The sequence below is a fragment of the Macadamia integrifolia genome, chromosome 10, assembly GCF_013358625.1.
Source record: "Macadamia integrifolia cultivar HAES 741 chromosome 10, SCU_Mint_v3, whole genome shotgun sequence".
Taxonomy (NCBI): Eukaryota; Viridiplantae; Streptophyta; class Magnoliopsida; order Proteales; family Proteaceae; genus Macadamia; species Macadamia integrifolia.
This window is the reverse complement of record NC_056566.1, coordinates 11,245,388-11,265,311: the sequence shown is the minus strand read 5'-3', so window position 1 is coordinate 11,265,311 and position 19,924 is coordinate 11,245,388. Positions and strand designations below refer to the sequence as shown.

Below are 19,924 nucleotides of genomic sequence, written 5' to 3'. Positions count from 1 at the left end.
ACTCCTGGGAAAAAAATTCCACTTTAAATAAAAAATTTGCATTCCCCTTACAACCAGTGAAGCCTATGATTTCATGTGGTCCAAAGAGAGGCGAAAACGAAATGGAAAATTGGAATTCTCTCTTACAGGCTACAGCTTGGCAAGACTGATTGGGCTGTCATTTCTAGGTTCGAGCCCGGCCCACAAATTGAAATACAATGCCCAGCCCAATTAAAACTTTTAAGCCCAGATTCACGATAAAGAGATTCCATCGCTCCGTTCCCTCTCTAGCCTCTGAAACTCAGATACTCTTCGAATGGGGTTATCAGTATCGAAGAGAGTGGAGAAATCCCTTCAAGACTCGCCGGAATTCGACGCTGCCTGCAACTCAGTCTTCGAAGAATGTCTCGAAATGGCTCAACACATCGATGCCGGCGTTCGGCTCTACCAGCTAGCAGGCGCTTCGGAACGTCTCCATCAGAGGCTCTATTCTTCGTCGCTTCAACACCGTCATCTCCTCAAGAAGTGGCTCCAATCGCCTCCGAATCGGACCCAGATAGACAAGGCGATCAAGGTCGTTATCGAACGGTTCAAGATTCCATCCGATGGAGGTGAAACTCTAAATCTGTTGGAGTTCAAGGCCTTTGCCGTGGAACTCTTCACAGATGCCATCGTATCCAACGCTGGTAAAGTGGTTCTCCGAAAAATCCCAATTGGACTCGCTGGAATTATCGGAATCGGTGCCGCGACTCGGTCGGGAAGAGATTTGGTGGGGATTGTGATGGGGATTTACTCGCTTGGCGTTGCCACAGCTGTCTATGTCAGTCTTTCTGGTTAGAGTTTCTTCATCATTTTTCCTTCTCTCTGTATTAGTAATTGCCCCCTTTTTAAACCAAGGTGTGGAAATCAGTACTATAGTATATCAGCTTATTGAAATTCAAGTTAACTGCAATACTTATTCCTTATCTCAAAAGTAACAAAGTATGAACTTGGATTATGTAAGTTAACTGGGAAGAACTTTAAACAAATTTTCAAGTTGTTGCAGGCTACCTAAGTCTGTATCTATCCAGAGCATTCAACCAATCATAAAAGTTTGTGGGTCGAAGTTTTCTCTGTATTCTTTCAACTCGATTCAAACCCTTTAACAAATCATCAAAATGTTTATGCTGACCAGTGTCCACCATTGCTACCTTCAAAGTATGACCTCAAGTATTCCTGTAGTAGGCTGAGGGGTGTATGTGTGAACTCTCTGTGGCCCTCTACCGGGAAATCTCTGAGTGTTGTTTGTTGTAGAATGAGTGGGCTACCTCTTACTACCCCTGATAGGGGTACTCATCCATTGCTCCATGGCTGCCATGTTTTCAGAAAGTTACTTTTGTTCTGCCGACCTCTGTTGCATCATCTCCAACATACAATTTAAAGGATCATGAACCGAATTTGAAGTCCTTGTACTGCCCTCTGCTATGGCTCTAAACAAAATTCATGGGTCTAAGGTCACTAAACAACAAGTACAAAACCCAGCCGAACAACAAGACTGATGGCATTGATTTACAGAAAGTAAAACTCTTCTTAACTGTAGGAATAGGGTAGTATTAAGCTTAACAATCCGACAAACAGGAAAGGGAACTGACACAATATTAAACCACAGAGATTGATCTAACACTGCAACAGTACAGTTACTGTAGTGCCACCTTCTGTCCAAATTATTAACTAAGAAAACCCTTGTTCTATAGGTCAGAATACTGTCAATATAATGTAAAACTGTAATTAACAAGCATAGTAAGACATTCCCACACTCTGTTGCAACAGTAAACTAGAAACTGAGTTGACAGAATATCCCTCAACATAGAAACTAATGAAGAACATCAGTAATAGCCCCAAGGCCACTACTGATTACTGATGGGCCTCGACTCCCATTTGGAGCTAAGGTATAAGGAGACCTTTAACTCTTCAAAAACGTGAACCTCATCTGATGGCTAGATCATCAGCTATGAATATGAATCAAAATTAGAAACATAAGGCTCAGATTTAGAAACTTAATAGCACAGAAGTTTATAGCCATTGGATGGCCTTAAAACTACTGTCCAAGGTGGCCATAAATAGGGTGAACCACATACTAGAAGATGGTCTTCAGTTAATGAATGAATGAAGAAATATCATCATTTGAAGTTTTGCTGCCAGAAATCTCCAAAACTGTAGTACTGCAGAGTATATCTTGGCTTCCAATCTTCAGTTTCTCAATAAGACAATGGAACTCGATGGAACATGGTAAAGGCATTAACAGACAGTTAAATAGTCTCCAATAAGGGCTCAGGTGCCTCCAAGTGCTCACAGTTGTAGAGTATAAAAACAGAAACTGAAAAGGATAGAGAAGAAGGGGGAGAAGAAAGGAGGAGGGGGGATATGACCAAGTCCTTTCATCCTATGGCCTTGGAGTACTAGACTTGCTCTGTTGCGATGGAAGACTAGATAAAAAGAAAGATATCAATGATTGCTTATCCTTCCTTTGCTGTGGATGGCAGAGCTAGTTAATAATAGGAAGGTTTCATTGGATGGAAAGAGGAAGAGGGGTTGGAGGAATGGTTTCAGTGAGACAAAACCCACTCTGATCTTGTTATATGGTGCCGGTCAAAGAATTCTACGGAAGGGGTATCTATGCAATCTGCTTCTGACTGGGTGGGGATGAATTGCTTCCTCGATCGAGAAGAATGCTTCTTAACTGCCTCGCAAAAGGAGAGAGGCTCATTAGTAGAGCTCCATCAATCAATAATTAGTGAAGTACTTTCAGACTAAATTGCTCAAAATCCCAGCCCAAGCTGATGGTTGGATTGACAGATATCAAAGAATATCTAAAATTAGAAAGTATGGCCTCAAATATTAATTCACTGTTGTGGCTAGTTGAGCCTTTGGATCACCTAAAAGGCTAAAACCACCAGCGAAGGAAGAAGGAGGGCATCAGACTGTCAAAATATGATCGGATCAGTGGCTGGATCTGCAATTACAGTGACGAAGTTGCAGCAGTTATCTCCACCACAGTACAGATGCAAGCTAGAAGATGTGCTTTCCCGGAACACCTTCAGATGGATTCAGTAGTCCAGGCTTTGGTGCTCCAATCATTCAGGTAGCAATGAAGAAACTATGTGATGTAGCAGCGCTCCGATGGATCGACCCAAACCCGCTCTAGAACCCGGACCAAGACCCAGATCCAGATCCAATTTGGGTTCCAAGTTACTGATTTGGGTTCAATATTATTAGAATATTCTAGGATTTTATTTTATTTGAGAATAACTGTAATCTTTTATTTTGGGGTAGTTTCTAGATAGGAAAAATAGTTTCCTATTTGAGTCCTTATTTACTTCTAATCCTATTAGTCTAGATTTTAGTAGATTTTAATTTTATTTTATTCTTTGACTTAATTAGGAAGTTTTTAATTTTAGTTTTTATAAATTAAGCATGTAACCCAAATCAGAGAGTTGATTAATGAATTGAGTGGTGAAACCCCCCCTGCGTGGCTGTACCCTGGTACTTCAGATCCAAAGACCCTTCCTGTGGTGAGGAGCAAAACCTGCAACTGGGTTCCAGCAACATCTATTGATGCAGATACGGCTGCCCTTTCTTGGTTGGACCAGCATGACCGGCTTTGGAAGCCAAGAGCCAAGAAGAACCGGTCCAGCCCAGGGTTTTGGTCCAACAAGGGTTGGAAATAAAATTAGTAGTTTACCCAGTATTTTATTTCATGCTTTTAGTTTCCAAACTTGAACGTAGGAGTAGGATTTATTTCCTTGCTTTGGTTTCCTTTTATAGTTGTTTCCTAATTTAGGCTAGTTTCCATTTCAGTTAAGTTTCTAATTTCATGTTCCTATTTTTCTATATATTGGTTGTAATCGACTGAAGATTTAGAGAGCAATTTGATTATTGAATGAATGTGTGAGTGTGATCTCCTTTTCCCCATCTCTACTCTGATTTCCCCTTCCTTCCCTAAGGGTTCTCTATCATCTATAGCCAGCTTCAGTTTCAGGAGCTTCCCACATCATTCCAATCTGCTGATCTGAGCAGCTTCCTGGTGGGTTTGGTAGACCTTCTCCTTGAGATCCTTCGCCTGGAATTTTAGGCTCAATAGACAAATATTAAAGGAGATCTCTGCACCTAAGTCTGGCTGGTCTTTCTGCCATGGGTTTGTGAAGCAAGGAAGAAGAAGACTCCTCTCTCCTCACGGTTCTTATAAGTTTTAAAGCCTTCCCTCTTGTCATAATTATTTTATTGTTGATTTCCCTTATTGCCCATATCTTTAATTCCCTTTCATTTTGTTTATCTCTTGGACTTAAGGTATTTTTGTCTTTGTACCTTTGTCCGTTAGTGTTTTATCTTTTTGTGATAGTCCCTTTTTCCAATCCAGATTAATACCCCTCCTTTTTCCCCTTTATTTACACCCTGCCACTAAGTATTTGGCATCACAAGATTACCCCTTTTCCTTTCATATGTTACTCTCCTCTTCTAAAGCCCTTCTTTTGTTTTACCTCCCATATTAATGACCCTCTCTTCCTCCTTTTATTACAACCTGCTATTGAGTCTTTCCCCTTCCTAGTTTACCCCTAATCAATAAATCTAAACCCTCTCATAACCTTTGTCCTTTTAATTACCAAATAACTACTGTTTCTAGTCTTTGGTTCCTAAGTATTTAATTGGGCCCACATCCAATCGGGTTGGTTCTGTTGGGGCCCACCGGTTGTTTCAGACAGGCAAGATAGATACAAGTAGGAATCGAGGAAAAGAAGGGGATAGTGAAAAGCCTCTCACCCATGATCTCTTACAGTAGCCTATAGAGCTGCCAATTCATGACTAGAATAGCAACCTAACAAATAGAAACTATACTCTTTTGTGATCAAAACAGAATAACATTAATATAGTAACTATAAAAATAGAAAATAAAGACAAGGAAAACTAATGAAATAATAAATAAATAAAAAAAAATAGAAACTAATTGAACTAATCTCTTCATAAAAGATCTATCATATCCCCACCAAGAGGGTTCCATTCCAGCCATACGCAAGCCCTGGAATTCCTTCCCCATGCGAAGATCCATTGGGCCCCACAAGATCTGACAAATATCTTTCACTGGGCCTGCTGTTCGATGGCCATCTTGGAGCAGGAACTTGGGCTTAATAACCCAAAACATGGGCCTTCCTAGGAATTAGATGGAGGCCTTATACTGCATCATGGTGAGACACCATGCTCAGTCTGAAAGCAATCAGAGCAGAAGCTTATTTTTTTTCAATACTTCAGGTCATGTGGTGTCATGTAGACAGCCCCTCTTCTAGTGATAAATTGAAACGTAATCCCTCCTTGCAATCGGTAAGGAGATCTCCTCACAATATGGCAACCCTCTAATTAGAAAAGAGTGTGCCAGTACACAAGGCTCCCGCTACTGCAGGGTTTGGCTTGATGGGCCAGGCTGCATGGGCTGATTGGTTCTGGCTCTCTCTTCTTTTCAAGCTTGACTGACGTGCATCACCACCCAGTTGGAAATGATGGGATAAATGTCATAGTTTAGTTTTTTAGGAGACCGGAAAATTCATTTTGTAGACCCTATAGAGCTTGGACGAATCAACAAACTTATGAAGCCATCCCCCTCATCTTTTCTAAAAGCAGTATGCTATTTGCTGTTGGTTGTGCTTCCATCAAATTAGTTGGATAGTTTATTTTTTGTGCAAGTGGCTTATTTTCTGTCAGAACTTGGTAGGTAAGAGTATGTGTGTGTGCCTGAATTTTCCTTTTTCCATTACTGCTTAATCTATATTTGACTAGCCATGTAGGTTGAATTTTGCATGGAATCTATTGACATACAACTTTTATATCACAACTGAGATCTGTAACCTTATGGAACTCTTGGTTGCAAGTCAGGTAAATTTCTGAGGTGCTTTTTCCTGGGTGTTTCAAAATTGATAGTTTGGAACTTATTCCTCTTATCTGGAGCCATGATTTGCTGCCTACTTGATCTTTTGTTTGTTTCTCTATCACATTACTTCCTCTAACTGGAAGGGATGAAATCATCTTCAAAAGCAAATTTTGTTTTGTTTTATGACATCCAGTGGTTCCTTCATTCATTCCCTTTACATATGGGTTCCTACTTCCCAATAAATCAGGACAAGACCACAGTACAGATAAATGGGAAATTCAATCCATTCCCTTGACTTACCTAGGCACAAACCTTTTCCAAAGACCCAAAAAGGGTCCCAGAGATGGCTGATCCACTACTTCAAAGGGACTTCCCAGTGAGAGGTTTGAATCAAGCAGTCTCAGTCGCTGCCATGCGTCTTCAACAGGAAGCGTCAGTTCACCCCTTGATGAGTGATGTTGTTAGTGCTATCAGTTTCCTATTAATGACTCATAGAGGGGGTACATTCACCTTTTCCTGTTCCATGTTCACCTTTTGAGGAGAATACTAATTCAATTTTCCACATTCATGGTCCTTACCTCAACAAATCTCTTATTTCTCTCAGTATAAGAATCAAACCCAGAGTGCATATGTTGAACACTCAAGTGAGATTTCAAGTGTGATTCTCTTCTCCAGCCATTTCATGTCTATTCTTAGTTTTGTGAGAAGTAGATGAATTTGATACAATTTGGTTTTTGGATTCCAACCCAGAAGTGCGTATGTTGAACACTCAAATGTTGCCTTGAAATCATACCATGTGAAATTATGAATGCATAATTGCACCAATGAACTACTGTTATCGGCACATTACCCGGAAAATGAAATAATATAATAAACAATTGTTTGTATGAATATGAATGTGTGTTGTTTTTTCAATACAAGACGAACTCCAAAACAACAATTTGGTGAATGGCTTTCTTGATAGATCATCTAAGTACTAAACCACATCTTCATTAATGAAGCAGTCTCTTATCTTGAGAGAGGATAAAAAAAAATTACGATTTTTGTCTTATTATGTCTTTTGTACTATCTTCTTTTCTTTTCTTTTCTATCATTAAAGATAGACACATAAATCAGTCTCATTCTGTGCTTTCGTTGACAGAATTAACTATGGCAATCATTGTAGGTCCCTTGTAGTTTACCAAGTTGGATTTAGCCATTACACACGCATTCTACACCTTGGGAAATGTTGGGTTGTAACTCCTAATTGAAGTTGCCAGATCTATCCTTTCACGGGGACGAGCCTCAAGATATACTGATTCCTGGGATGATACACAGCGTGCAATGTCGACCTCATGATCCTCTGTGCATCACCCTTTTTTCCCAGAAATCAGATAAACTATATATCTGGGATGGGAAGGGCATAGGGGACTTTTTCAAGAGGAAGTGAAAGAGATAGACAACGGCATATTCAGTCTTTTTCCATTTTTATTACCATATTACTCTTATTCTTTACCAGTGGATTGTTCAACGCCAATATCAATCCATTCCAGCTGATACCAACCCATACAAGTTTTATTACTCTCTCTCTCTCTCTCTCTCACACACACACACACACACACACCCACACATACACAGCGTGCTTTGCTTGTAGTTTAGTATTAATGGCAAGTGGTTTATTCAGTACAAGTAGATTACAACTTGCAAGCGCTCTCTCCCCATCTCTCTCTCTGAAATTTTTATTGATAGGATGCTTCCCTGGTTCCTTTTATACAAGTAAATTTCTAGTATGTGTCCCAAGAATTGACCAGCAAGCTTTTCCTCCCAAACCTGGATGGGGCTCCTCTATGGCGCGATAAGGGTGGTAGTGCACTTCCAACGGTTTGTAGCATATCGGGCATGGACCCCAACACATAGATGTGTGCCCAAGAGGTGCTCTAGGCTGTCGGATATGCACTACCATGCACCCATGCCATGCCGTAGAGGAGCCTGATCCCCAAACCCTCCCCCAACAAAAGAAAGAGAAAACACATGCAAAACCAAAATGGGGATCAAAATCCTCTGTTATTCTTGATCTTGCAAAATCCTGTGTTATTCTACCTGCAGAGGATGGATGGTGCAGATTTGGAGTGAGAAGGATACTTCTGATCTGGTTTACAAGCTCCTGAACTTACCACAGTTTCTCATTTTTCACAAATTTGAATCCATTCTGTGTTCTGAAGACCTCGAGCTCTCCTCTCAGCCGCACCTCTCTCTATGTTACCCCTCAATCTCCATACTCTTTTCCTTGAAGACCTTGCACGAAGCTCTGACTCTTCTCTCTGCCTCACCTCTCGTTCTCTGGTACAAGATCATTCTCTGGTAGTGCCTTTTCTGCTGAAGACATCGCTGAAGGAAGAAAAAACCATAAATCCTCTTTTATTCTTGCTCTCTCTCTCTCACTCAAGGAATCGAGACTCATCTTGCTTTTTAGAAGCTCTGTTGGAGTGATCTACAACAAAGACCCAATCTGGGAGCATAATGTAAGTTGATCTTTAAGTGTCTGTCGATGGTTGTTGTTAATGGGTTTTTTGATCGATGATATATGGATGTGCAGTGGATCTTCTGGGTTGGATTCTTCGTTGGGAGCACCTCTGTTACCTTAAATTAATTTCCTATATGAGTTTCATACCTTCTTTTATGAGTTCGTACCTGCTATACTGATTTTATGAGTTCATACCTGCTTTTATTATTTTGTGTTTGTGTTTGTATTGGGCTGAATTCAAGTTTAGAATGAAATAATTATATGGACATACCTTGATAAATCAGCTGCATTTTCCTGATGAATACCTTGCCCAATATTGAAATCCAACTTTTCTAGTTGAATTAAAGCAGGAATTGATATCTTCGATGCACATTATGGTGTCCAGGGCTTTCTTGATCTCCTCTTCATAGAGGTACCCTAACCCAAGTCCCTGGAAGTCATCAATCAGTTCAAGCAGACCTAACTGCCCCAAGGCTCCATCATCATCAAACCTATGCCTTATTTGCTCTTCCAATATCTTGGTTTTGCTCTTGTAGGTCTCCCCCTACAGAATAAATTTGTGACCAAATAAAATACAGAAAAGGAAGACCCAAAAAAAGAAAAAGAAAAAAGCCTCCTCATATGGTCACCTTGTACTTCCTCATATGGTGACCTGGTAATCACTCTTTAAGGATTGTCCATGCTGCTTCATCTCTTTCTGTGCAATTGGTATCTTGTCCATGCTGCTTCATGTCTTCACTCATGTATCTTGCATTATGTAGGAATTGAAGAGTCTTAGTGGATTCGAACCACCATAACCTGGGCATTACCCTAGGTGCTCTACCATTTGAGCTAAAGACTCCTTACTTGCAAAAAAACTTGTTAATAACTCTGAGATAAGATCATAAGATAACCCCAAGATGAACAATTCATCCTTAAACCAGTAGTAATGTTTACAAGGATGATGCATAGAAGATATAGCATAAAAGAACTAACCCCCAAACACACAGGAAGATGGCTACACCACAATAATGGTGGAGCAAGGATTGGTCCACTAGTATTTGGTTCCGTACTTGTAGACTATAGGGTGGTTGGGGAGCAGCTGAGATGACCCATGTGTTCCTATTAAGACTTTCATTTGAATGACATGTTCCTGTGTGCACAGTCTCTGAGTAATTCCTTGATGTTGGATCCAACCAAATAAAGGAGTCTGAATGTTTTTCAGCTAACGGATATTTGTAAAACCGTTGCCCAGGATGCTTTTGCGTACGAGAAGTTCTGACGACCATCATCCCTTCACCATAGTTACACATCCATGGTTGTGCTTCCATTTCTGTTTCAAATGAAAAACATATATTTGCAAACCAGTTCAAACATCAAAATACATAGCTTCTACTCCATAGAAACATTCTGAAACATAGAAAGGTTCATATCTATTCATTTTTACTGAGATTTGCCCTGTTGCTTGATAAAACCAGTATTCAGTAAGTTCACCTAATGTGATTCTTCCAAATGGCCACATGCTAGCTACAAAGGAAATGGTCACATATTAGCTAGAAAAGAAAAATAAAAAATAAAAAATAAAAAATAAAAAAAAATTAGAACTTGTGATCTTGAACTAGTTTGTGAAAACCCATGAAAAGTATCTAATTAGAAGCTAAGATGAATCCTCATGAACTTACATTCCAGTTAAAAAGGTAATATACACTATCCTACCCTTAAAAACTCCATCTGAACTGATATCATTTCATGCTCTAAACTCCAGCTGAACTGAGGTTTTTCCTTCTAAGGTCTATGCAGTTAAAGCATCGGCACCATACACTATCCTACCGTATTACTAGAGAAATAACAGCAGCATTCAAAAAAAGATTTATGTTACCTGAACTGAGGTTTTCTCCCTCCTTTTGTTTATTTTGCTTCAAAGGGTCCATATTGGAAATGCTGTATGCTACAGGTGTAAATTTGGTAATGTCGGCCTGAACCAGCTTGGCCTGCACTTGAGACCAAACATGGCCTATGCTAAGATTTTTGGCATTATTTAAGTGGAATGTTTCTGGTCTTGTCTCTAAGAAAGCTAGAAGTTAAACCCATCCCAATTGACAACCCTAACATGAATCAAAAATTTCAAGGTTGTGTTTGGTATGCATTCTCGGAATAGATCGTTACCTAAAATGCATTATTAGTGAGCAAAAATAGTATTGACTCGCTTCAAAATGTGTTCAAGACCCAACATCTATTTCAAGAATGCATATCAAACTCAAACTTTGTCATATGCTTAAAAGCTCAATCAAAGTTTAGCTTAAACCAGCTTGTTTGAAGGGCGTCCCAAGGGCTGACAATATCAGGCATGTTGCTTATGATAATATATTAGGCATGTCTTTCCTTAAAACAAACACTATTCCTATAACATTCAATTGCAACTTAACTAAGCATGCTTCAATTCTTAGTTTTTCAACTTTAGAGAGTTGATTATGTATGAGTAACATGCAATCATCTCAGTTTTGAAATTAAAAAATAAGAGCACACAGTTTTAACCCATGCACATTCAAATATTCAATCAACATGATATAGACATTTCTCTCAAGAGTTGTAGATGCTTAAGAACATAGTTAAGCATCAAATGCCTGAAAGGTTGCCAAGATACAGGATAAGAGCATTTCTAACAGATTGCTATCATACTATTTGAACCTTTGGAGTTCCAGATATGAGATAAGACCACACCTTCGCTTGAAGCAGGCCCTTTACAATGACCAAGAGGCATTAAAAGGGAATTTAGCCTCAAAAGATTGAAATTATAAAGTCTTCATTTTATTTTAGATCCTTTGGATCCAGGGAGAGTGTCCCTCTGTGAGGAGTCTTAATTTCAGAGCCATGCCACTTTTGAAGTTCTATGCAGAGGATTACAGAAGCTAGTGGAGACTAATTATATTAAGGCTCTCAATGGTACTAGGGGTCTGAAGGCTCCTTGCTATCTTTTTGTTTTGCTAAAAGATTATTTCATTAAAGAGGAAGGAAAAAGAAACAAGACAAAATTATATAAAGACAGGCCAAAACCACTAGAGCAACTTAAACCCTCCACCTTTGGCATGGCCATCAACAGAGGGAGCAAGCAGCGACCTAGCAGAACCGATATCTATGCCTGTCCAAAACGTCATTTTCCAAGTCATCAACAATGTGACTCAGGAAGGACACCGAGAATTCAGAGATCCCAGATTTTGACGCCTTTTTAGCTAGTAAATCCGCTATTGGATTTGCTGCACGAAAATAGTGAGAGATCTTACAAGGGATAGACTTCAAGAAGGGGACAACGTAGAGCCATTTTTGGAGAATGAACCATGAGATATGATTACTCTGAACGGCAACTACCACTGCAGATGAGTCCGATTCAATCCACAGACCACTAACACCCAGCGACCTAGCCATCAAGATCCCTTACATGACCGCCTCAAATTCAGCCTCATAAATTTTTTTTAATACCCAAAAAGATGCTAAATGAGTCACAAATCTACCCTTCGCTATCATGGGCAATGTCCCCTACACCTGCCCTGCCCGGGTTCCTTGATATCTCCTCTTTGTAGATGATGTGTTCATCTTTATGAACAGTGCATTCCGAGGTGTGAGAAGATTGAATGATTTCCTGCAGTAGTACCAGGAATTTTTCGATCAGCAAATAAATCTTGATAAAAGTAAGATTTTCTTGGGAGGGATTCCTTCTGTGAGAAGGAAGTGTATCTCTCTAGAGTTGGGCATCTCTAGTTGCAATTTTCCTACTCGATACCTAGGAGTTGAGATTTTTAAAGGAAGAGTTAGGAAGGAGCCTCTTCTTCCTCTCATAGATAAAATTAAAGGTCATTTGGCGGGGTGGAAAGGAAAGCTTTTGTCCATGGCTGGAAGGGTAGAGTTGGTGAGATCTGTTGTTTCTAGTATTGCTTTGCTATTTTTTGGTGGCCGTCTTCTGTGGTGAAAGTCATGGAGAGATGGCTGTGTAATTTCATTGGATTGGGGTTGTGGAATCTTGTAAGAAGATCTCATTCAAATGGGAAGATGTTTGTAAACCCAAGGAGGAGGGTGGTTTGGGTTTGAGAAGAATAAGGGATGTCAATAGAGTTTTTTTGAGTAAGCTTGCTTGGTAGGTCAAGCATAAGGAGTCTGCGATGGGGAGGTTCTTTAAGGCGAGGTTTTTAACTAAGATTGGTATGGTTCGGAAATCGTATAAATCTTCTTCAGTGTGGCCGGGCATTAGGAGAATGTGGGACTTTATAACCTCAAAAGAAAGGTGAATTATAGGTAGCAGGGAGTGTGCTCGATTCTGGTCTAATAGGTGGTTGGAGGACCAGTCAATTGAGGAACTAGTGGATGTAAATTAATGCTTCATTAATCGCAAGAAATAAATGTGTGAAAGACTACATTTTGGGAAACTCTTGGTCAAATCAGCTCGGGAGGAGCTCAGAAAAAGAACCCCTAAAGTTCCATGATTCTCCTTGTTGTGGAAGATAGGTCTGTTACCGCGACAGTCTATATTTGGGTGGAAACTCCTTCATGGTAGACTCGTATCAGATGACATTATCAACTCAGAAGGTATCAGCTTAGTCTCTCGTTGTGACTTGTACTTTAATTCCAGGGAATCCCTGCAACACCTTTTCCTGGAATATGATTTTGCAAAGGGAGTCTAGGCGGCTTTTTGTTCGATCTTCAAAGTCGTTTCGTTTAGTGAATTGATGAAGTGGTGGAAATTGCAAGGAAAGTTTGTTCCTCTCCATCAGTTTTGGTTGGCTGGTTTCTCTTTAGTTCCTTACTTTTGGCTGCAAAGGAATTCTAGGATATACGATGGAACAAAGCTAAGAGCTGATTTGGTTCTTCAACAAATATGCTCATCTATTAGAGAAACTTTCCCCAACCTACAATGCTATAAATTTTCTCTTGCAACTTTGAACATCTCTAAGATTTTGGGTGTTGGCCTTTTCCCTCCTCGAGCTCCAAAAACTATCATTATCAATTGGTGTTTGCCAACCCCTCCATGGATGAAACTTAACATTGATGGATGTTCCCTTGGAAACCCACGAAGAGCAGTTGCTGGTGGAATGTTTCATGACTCTAGTTCAAGGGAGTCTACACTTTTGGCCAGTTCCTTGGTGTTAAAATGAATTATGAGACAGAATTTCAAGGTCTGGTTCTAGGTGCTAACGTAGCAAATTTGTTAAATATTCATCATTTGTGGATTGAATCGAACTTGGAGGCAGTGGTCATGGCAGTTAGGGGAGGATCTATCCCATGGTGTGTTGATCAAGAATGGCATTTCTTATGTGCCTTCCTATATAGCATTCAATGGAAGTTATCTCATTGTTTCAGAGAAGCAAACCCAATTGCGGACTATCTAGCATAGCGGGCTGCTAGATCTGGAACTACTTTCTCTTCTCTGTCTCTCCCTAGTTAGATTCAGTCAGAACTTAGAATCGATGCTGAAAGAAGACCTAGATTTCGATTCATAAAGGGATTGCTTCCTTTGCTGAAGTAGTGGATCTCCTCCCCTACTGATAGCCATGCCGAAGGTTGGGAAATGATTCCGGATTTTGTCCCCTCACTTTGTTTATGTTTCTGGTTTTCTTTAAAAGCCAGATTGTACAGTTTTTTTTTTCTTTTTTCTTTTTCTTCTCTTAATACAAATGATCCTTTTAGAAAGAAAAAAATAATAAATAACATACTTTATATAGTCATCCATACACACCTGCCAAATTATTGGCTAAAAAGTATTTAAATAACACATCTATCTCGTTCAAAATGTGAAATAACTCCCACAGCTATAAACTACGATCTTGTTATTCAAAAACAGCATCAGCTCCCTAGAATTTGTTGGTATCTCTATTGATTCATACCCGAATAACCTTGCTCATTCAAGCCCTTGGAGAAGTCCCCTGGCCTTTGCATCCAATCTGCCTCCTACACAACCAAAATCGATTTCCATGAAAATAAAGCAATTATGGAATACAAGAAGGGAAGCCCATCCAGTAGCAGCAGCACTTTGGGGAAAGATTCCAGTCATTAACAGAGCATAATCCTCAGACAGAGTAGACCACAAAGAAGACAATCATAAATGGATCAAGCATCAATGGAGTAGGTAACTGCACTATTGAACTGTTAGAATTCACAAAATCGTTAAGTTTAAGATCAAAAATCCAATGAGAAACTGTTAGAATTTATATTTATTTTATTATAATTAAGTTTCAAAATGAGGTTTTTCTTTTATGTGTTTTATGACTTGTAATGGTGTGGGACCCTTAGGGTCAAGGTAGTGGAAAAGGGTCAATAACACCCTATGGGAGCCCTAAATTCCATTCATGGCCATTACCATAAATGGAGAGGTGGGCAAAGAGAATTGATTGGGATTAATTTTATTTATGAAATTAATTCTTAATTCATGCCATAGGTTATTGTCAAATGGAGGTAAATGGTCAATGTCATTATGTGGGTACCCTAAAGTCCATTTATGGTCACTACCATGAGTGGGGAGGTGGGCTAAAAAATGGTCAATAACACCCTATGAGAGCTCTAAATTTCATTCATGGCCATTACCATGAGTGGAGAGGTGGGCTAAGGAATTGATTGGGATTAATTCAATTTATTGAATTAATTCCCAATTCATGTCTATATGACATTATTCTCCAATTAACTTGCCACTAGTTGGACGTTACTCTTAGGGAATCCAAGAAGGTGTAAGGGTTGGTTTTGGGTTTATATAAATCCAACCAAATATCTTGCAGAGACATACATTTTCACGCATTGACACTCCATCTATTTCTACTCTTTGCAACCATACAATTCTTTCTCTTTCTTTCAGGCGGAGGTGGAAGGGCTAATGGTGGGTCTGATGTGTGCTCAAGAAATGGGAATTACTCGCTTGTGGGTAGAGACGGATTCCAGTGCAGTTGCGATATCCTTCCAGAAAAGAAAATCACATGGTTTACCATTCAGAGATGGATCTTTCTTCAAACTTTCGTGGAAGAAATTTCATAAAAAATAACTCACAACTTCAGGAAGGCAAACTCGATTGCCGATTATCTGGCTAGAGATGCAGCAAAGATGGGGATTTCAGACTCTAATATCATTTTTCCTGATCATATAAAATATCTGATCAGAAGAGATGTTGAAGGCCATCCAAATTTTGGATTTTGTTAGTTCACATCCTTTTCCCTGCTGATGGCAATGCTTAAGGTGGGGGCTGGGGTTGCAATGCTCTCTTGAGTTTCATTTGTTCTTGGTTGATTGTATCTCATCTTATTTTTTTCTCTTTAATATAATGCATCTTTAGTGAAAAAAAAGTCTTTCTCTTTCTTCTATTTTCTCTAAGTCTTGTGTAAGGTTAGAGGGGGTTGTTGTGCTATTGTTTTTTGCTCCTAGAAGGGACTAGAAGAACTGTCTCATCTTCTAGTGGAAGATTGTTTTATCGTGGAAGTAGAGATGCAGAACAACTCTTGGCAATAGAGGGCATCAATTACCTTAAAGGCAGCACTACAAGTGTGACTCAACCTCAATTCAGTTCGAAGCTTTTTCAGTTGTTGTGGTGGTGATTCAATATCTATTTGAAGTTTATCCCCATCTCATTTCAGCCAAAGATCAATACTACAACATCATAGTAGTTCCTACTGTAAAAGCTTTGTATTGCACTTTGTTTTATTTTTGTAAGAAATTGTAAGACAATTACCCAACAAGTTTAAGGTAATTGATAGTTGTAAGATCCCATGGCTGATCTTGGAGATGCAAGCCTCTACAGAGGTAATGACTCCAACAACAATGATAGTCCTTCAATCACTATCATAGGTGATGCTTCAAACAATAATGTCATTGATGGAACTATCAACGTAGGAGATCCTTCAAACATCAATATTGAAGAAACAATTAACAACCAAGGAGGCGGGGTTCATGTTAGCCACAATGGTAAGGGGATTCCTCATTTACCCACCATTGATTCAATTCCCACCAATGTTATCCCGTCGGTAACTGATCTTATTCCGGATTTGGGTAAGAAGAGGATTGTCACTGAATTTAAAAAAATTGAGCAGTTTGGAGGTCAAAACTTCAAACGGTAGAGGCAAATAATGTTGTTTACATTAGCCCAAATTGGGATGGTATTTGCCTTGACTGAATCCATGCCAAAAAAATGCAATGATCCTGTAAAGGAGGGCAAAAGGGTGGCTTGGATTCAAGCGAATTACCAATGTAAAAATCGGATCTTGAATACATTACCCAATGACTTATACCATGTGTATAGTTCATTGGAGTATGCATATTCGATTCGGAATGTTTTGGTAAATAAGTACTTTCTTGAGTATGCTAGCTCAAAGAAGTACTTTGTGGCTAACTTTCTAAATTTTACTATGAAAGATAGTGACACCATTTCAAGCCAAATTGATCAGTTTCAAATCTTGGTTGGAAAGCTAGCAAAAGAAAAAATGGTTCTACCAGAAGAATTTGTGACCGGTGCCTTAATTGAAAAGCTTCCATCTTCTTGGGATGTTTTTTAGTTGTTAATGAAACACAAAAAGATGGAGTTGACCTTGGACCAGTTGGTTGTAAGGATCAAAACTGAGAAAAAGAACCGAAACAAAGACAAGGGTGAAAAAGACCTTGGAGAGAAACGTTTAAAAGCGAACTTGATAGAAACCAACAAACAAGACAAGAAAATGAAGAACCGTCAATACAATGATGAGCCTTCTTTTAAGAAGAATAAACTCACTTGTTATGTGTGTAGTAAGCCAGGGCACTTCAAGAAAGATTGTCGATTCAAGAAGAAAAAATCTGAAAATGTGAACCTAGTTGAAGACAACGTCTTTGTAGCTATGGTCATAGAAGCAAATTTGGTTGAAAAATCAAAGGATTGGGTATTGGATACTGGTACTACAAGACACATTTGTGGTGATCGAAAGATGTTCACTTCTTATTCCATGAGTATGGGAGACAAAAAGGTATTCATGGAAAATTTTCAAAGTGCTCCTATTATAGGAAAAGGAAAGGTAGTGTTTAAGCTCACTTCAGGGAAGATTATGGTTCTCACCAATGTCCTCCATGTGCCGGACATTAGGCGTAATTTAATTTCAGTTCCTTTACTTAATAAAGTATGAATGAAATTATCTTTTGAGAGTGATAAGGCGGTTATCACTAGGAACAATGTATTTGTGGGGAAGGGATACCTTAGTGAGGGGTTATTTGTACTAAGCATTGAAAATATTATAATTGAGAAAGCTAGTACTTCTTCTGCTTACATTGTTGTCCCTACTAATTTTTTTGATTTGTGGCATTGTAGGTTAGGTCATAGTAGTGTGAAGTATATCACCAAACTATGCAAGTTAGACATGATCACCAATAAGGTGGAACCCCCTGTGAACAAGTGTACAAATTGTGTAGAGGCAAAGTTAACTAAAAATCCTCATAAAACTGTGGATAGAAAGAGTGATCTCTTGGAATTGATCCATAGTGACTTGAGTGACTATAAGTCATATGAGTCTAGGGGAGGAATCAACTATGTCATAACCTTCATAGATGACCACTCTAGATATACCATGATTTATTTACTCAAATCAAAGGATGAGGCCGAAAAGGCATTTATATCTTACAAAACAGAAGTTGAAAATCAACTTGACAAGAAGGTTAAAAGACTTAGAACCGATAGAGGGACTGAGTATTTTAACATTGAAAAGTTTTGTGAAAAAAATAGAATTATCCATGAAACAACTGCTCCATACCAACCAAAATCCAATGGGGTGCTGAAAGAAAAAATAGATCCCTTAAAGAGATGATGAACTCTATTTTATTGAGTTCAAGTGTACCATTTGATATATGGGGGAAGCCATGCTAACAGCATGTTATCTATCAAATAGAATCCCACATAACAAGATTGGTATGATACCATTTGAGAAATGGTTTGGAAGAAAACCAAGTCTAAAACACTTGCAGATTTGGGGTTGTTTGGCTAAGGTATTATTACCAGATACCAAGAAAAGAAAATTGGGACCAAAAACATGTGATTGTGTATTTTTGGGGTATGCTACTAATAGTACAGCATATTGGTTCATGGTGATTAAAGTCATGAATGATGTTATTGAAACAAATAGCATCATAGAATCAAGGGATGTTGGGTTCTTTGAAAATATATTTTTCATTAAGTCCAACTTACCTACAAGTAAGGATAGTCAATTGACTTACGGAGAAATGAAGTCAAGTGAAAGGATTACCAATCAAGAATTAGGAAATGGTGATGGAAGTCAACCAAGGATGAGCAAGCGACTCAAAAAATCTAAATATTCGAATGATGAGTGGCTTGTCTATTTAGTAGATAAGGATCCTCTTACATACAAAGAGGCTATTACATCATCGGATGCCATCTTTTGAAAGGAGGCAATCAAGAGTGAACTAGATTCAATCTTGGAGAATAATACTTCGGAATTGGTAAATTTACCAATTGATTCCAAAACTTTGGAAATCAAGTGGATATTTCAAAAGAAACTAAAAAGTGATGGGTCATTTGATTGTTTCAAGGCTAGACTTGTAGTCAAGGGGTTTAGACAAAAGCCTAACATTGATTACTTTGACACATTTACCCCAGTCTCTAGAATTGCCATAGTAAGGGTTATATGCAATAGCGTTAATACATAGCCTGGTCATCCATCAAATCGATGTGAAAACGGCATTTCTAAATGGGGACTTAGAGGAGAAAATTTACATAAAGCAACCAGAATGTTGTGTTGTAAATGGACAAAAGCAAAAAGTTTGTAAGCTTCGAAAATCTTTATATGGATTGAAGCAGGCGTCAAAACAATGGAACGAAAAATTAGACAAAGTTCTAATTTCAAATGGTTTCATTGTAAACGAAGCTGGAAGGTGCTTATATAGCAAGTTTCATGGTGGTAACGGCATATTCATACTACTATATGTAGATGATATGTTGATAATGGGAACAAACTTGAAAATAGTGAATAACTTTTGAAGTCTAGTTTTGACACAAAGGACTTAGGAGAGGTTGATATGATCCTTGGGATCAAGATCATCAAGTAAGAGAATAATATTTCATTATCCCAAGCCCATTATGTAGAAAATATACTTAAAAAGTATGGGTATCATGAAGTTTCAGCGGTTAAAACACCTTTCGAAATGAGATGTCATTTGAAAAGAAACTTGGGTGAACCAGTGAATCAAAAAAGGTATACTCAAATTATTGGTTCAGTCACATATCTAATGAATTGTATGTATCCTGATATTGCCCTTGCAGTAGGAAAGTTGAGTCAATATATTCACAATCTAAGTAAGAAGCATTGGAGTGCGATTGATAGGTTACTGAGGTACCTAAAAGGCACTATAAACTATAGTTTGCACTATAATGGTAAATCAGCGGTGTTGGAAGGGTACTGCGGTGTAAATTAGATCTCGGATACAAATGAGTCCTTAGCTACTAGTGGGTATGTATTTACACTAACAGATGGTGTCATCTCATGGAAGTCCACAAAGCAATCTTGTGGGACAAGCTCTACTATAGAAACTAAGTTCATAGCCTTAGAAAAGGCGAGAACAGAAGCCGA

At 38.8% G+C, this 19,924-nt stretch overlaps 1 protein-coding gene across 5 annotated transcripts; it reads left to right on the top strand.

The window, feature by feature from the left end:
- The first annotated feature begins 243 nt into the window (after positions 1–243).
- LOC122091886 lies at positions 244–15,383 on the top strand. 5 transcript variants are annotated; one of them, XM_042662113.1, is made up of 2 exons: positions 244–812; positions 15,193–15,383. In XM_042662113.1, the coding sequence occupies exons 1-2, from the start codon at positions 296–298 to the stop codon at positions 15,366–15,368; spliced, it is 693 nt and encodes a 230-aa protein (XP_042518047.1). In that variant the 5' UTR covers positions 244–295; the 3' UTR covers positions 15,369–15,383. The 5 variants fall into 5 exon arrangements, with proteins under 5 accessions (XP_042518047.1, XP_042518049.1, XP_042518050.1 ...); XM_042662115.1 differs by lacking the exon at positions 15,193–15,383 and adding an exon at positions 10,148–11,205 and having other exon boundaries at positions 246–812; XM_042662116.1 differs by lacking the exon at positions 15,193–15,383 and adding an exon at positions 8,764–9,066 and having other exon boundaries at positions 246–812.
- Positions 15,384–19,924: the final 4,541 nt, after the last annotated feature.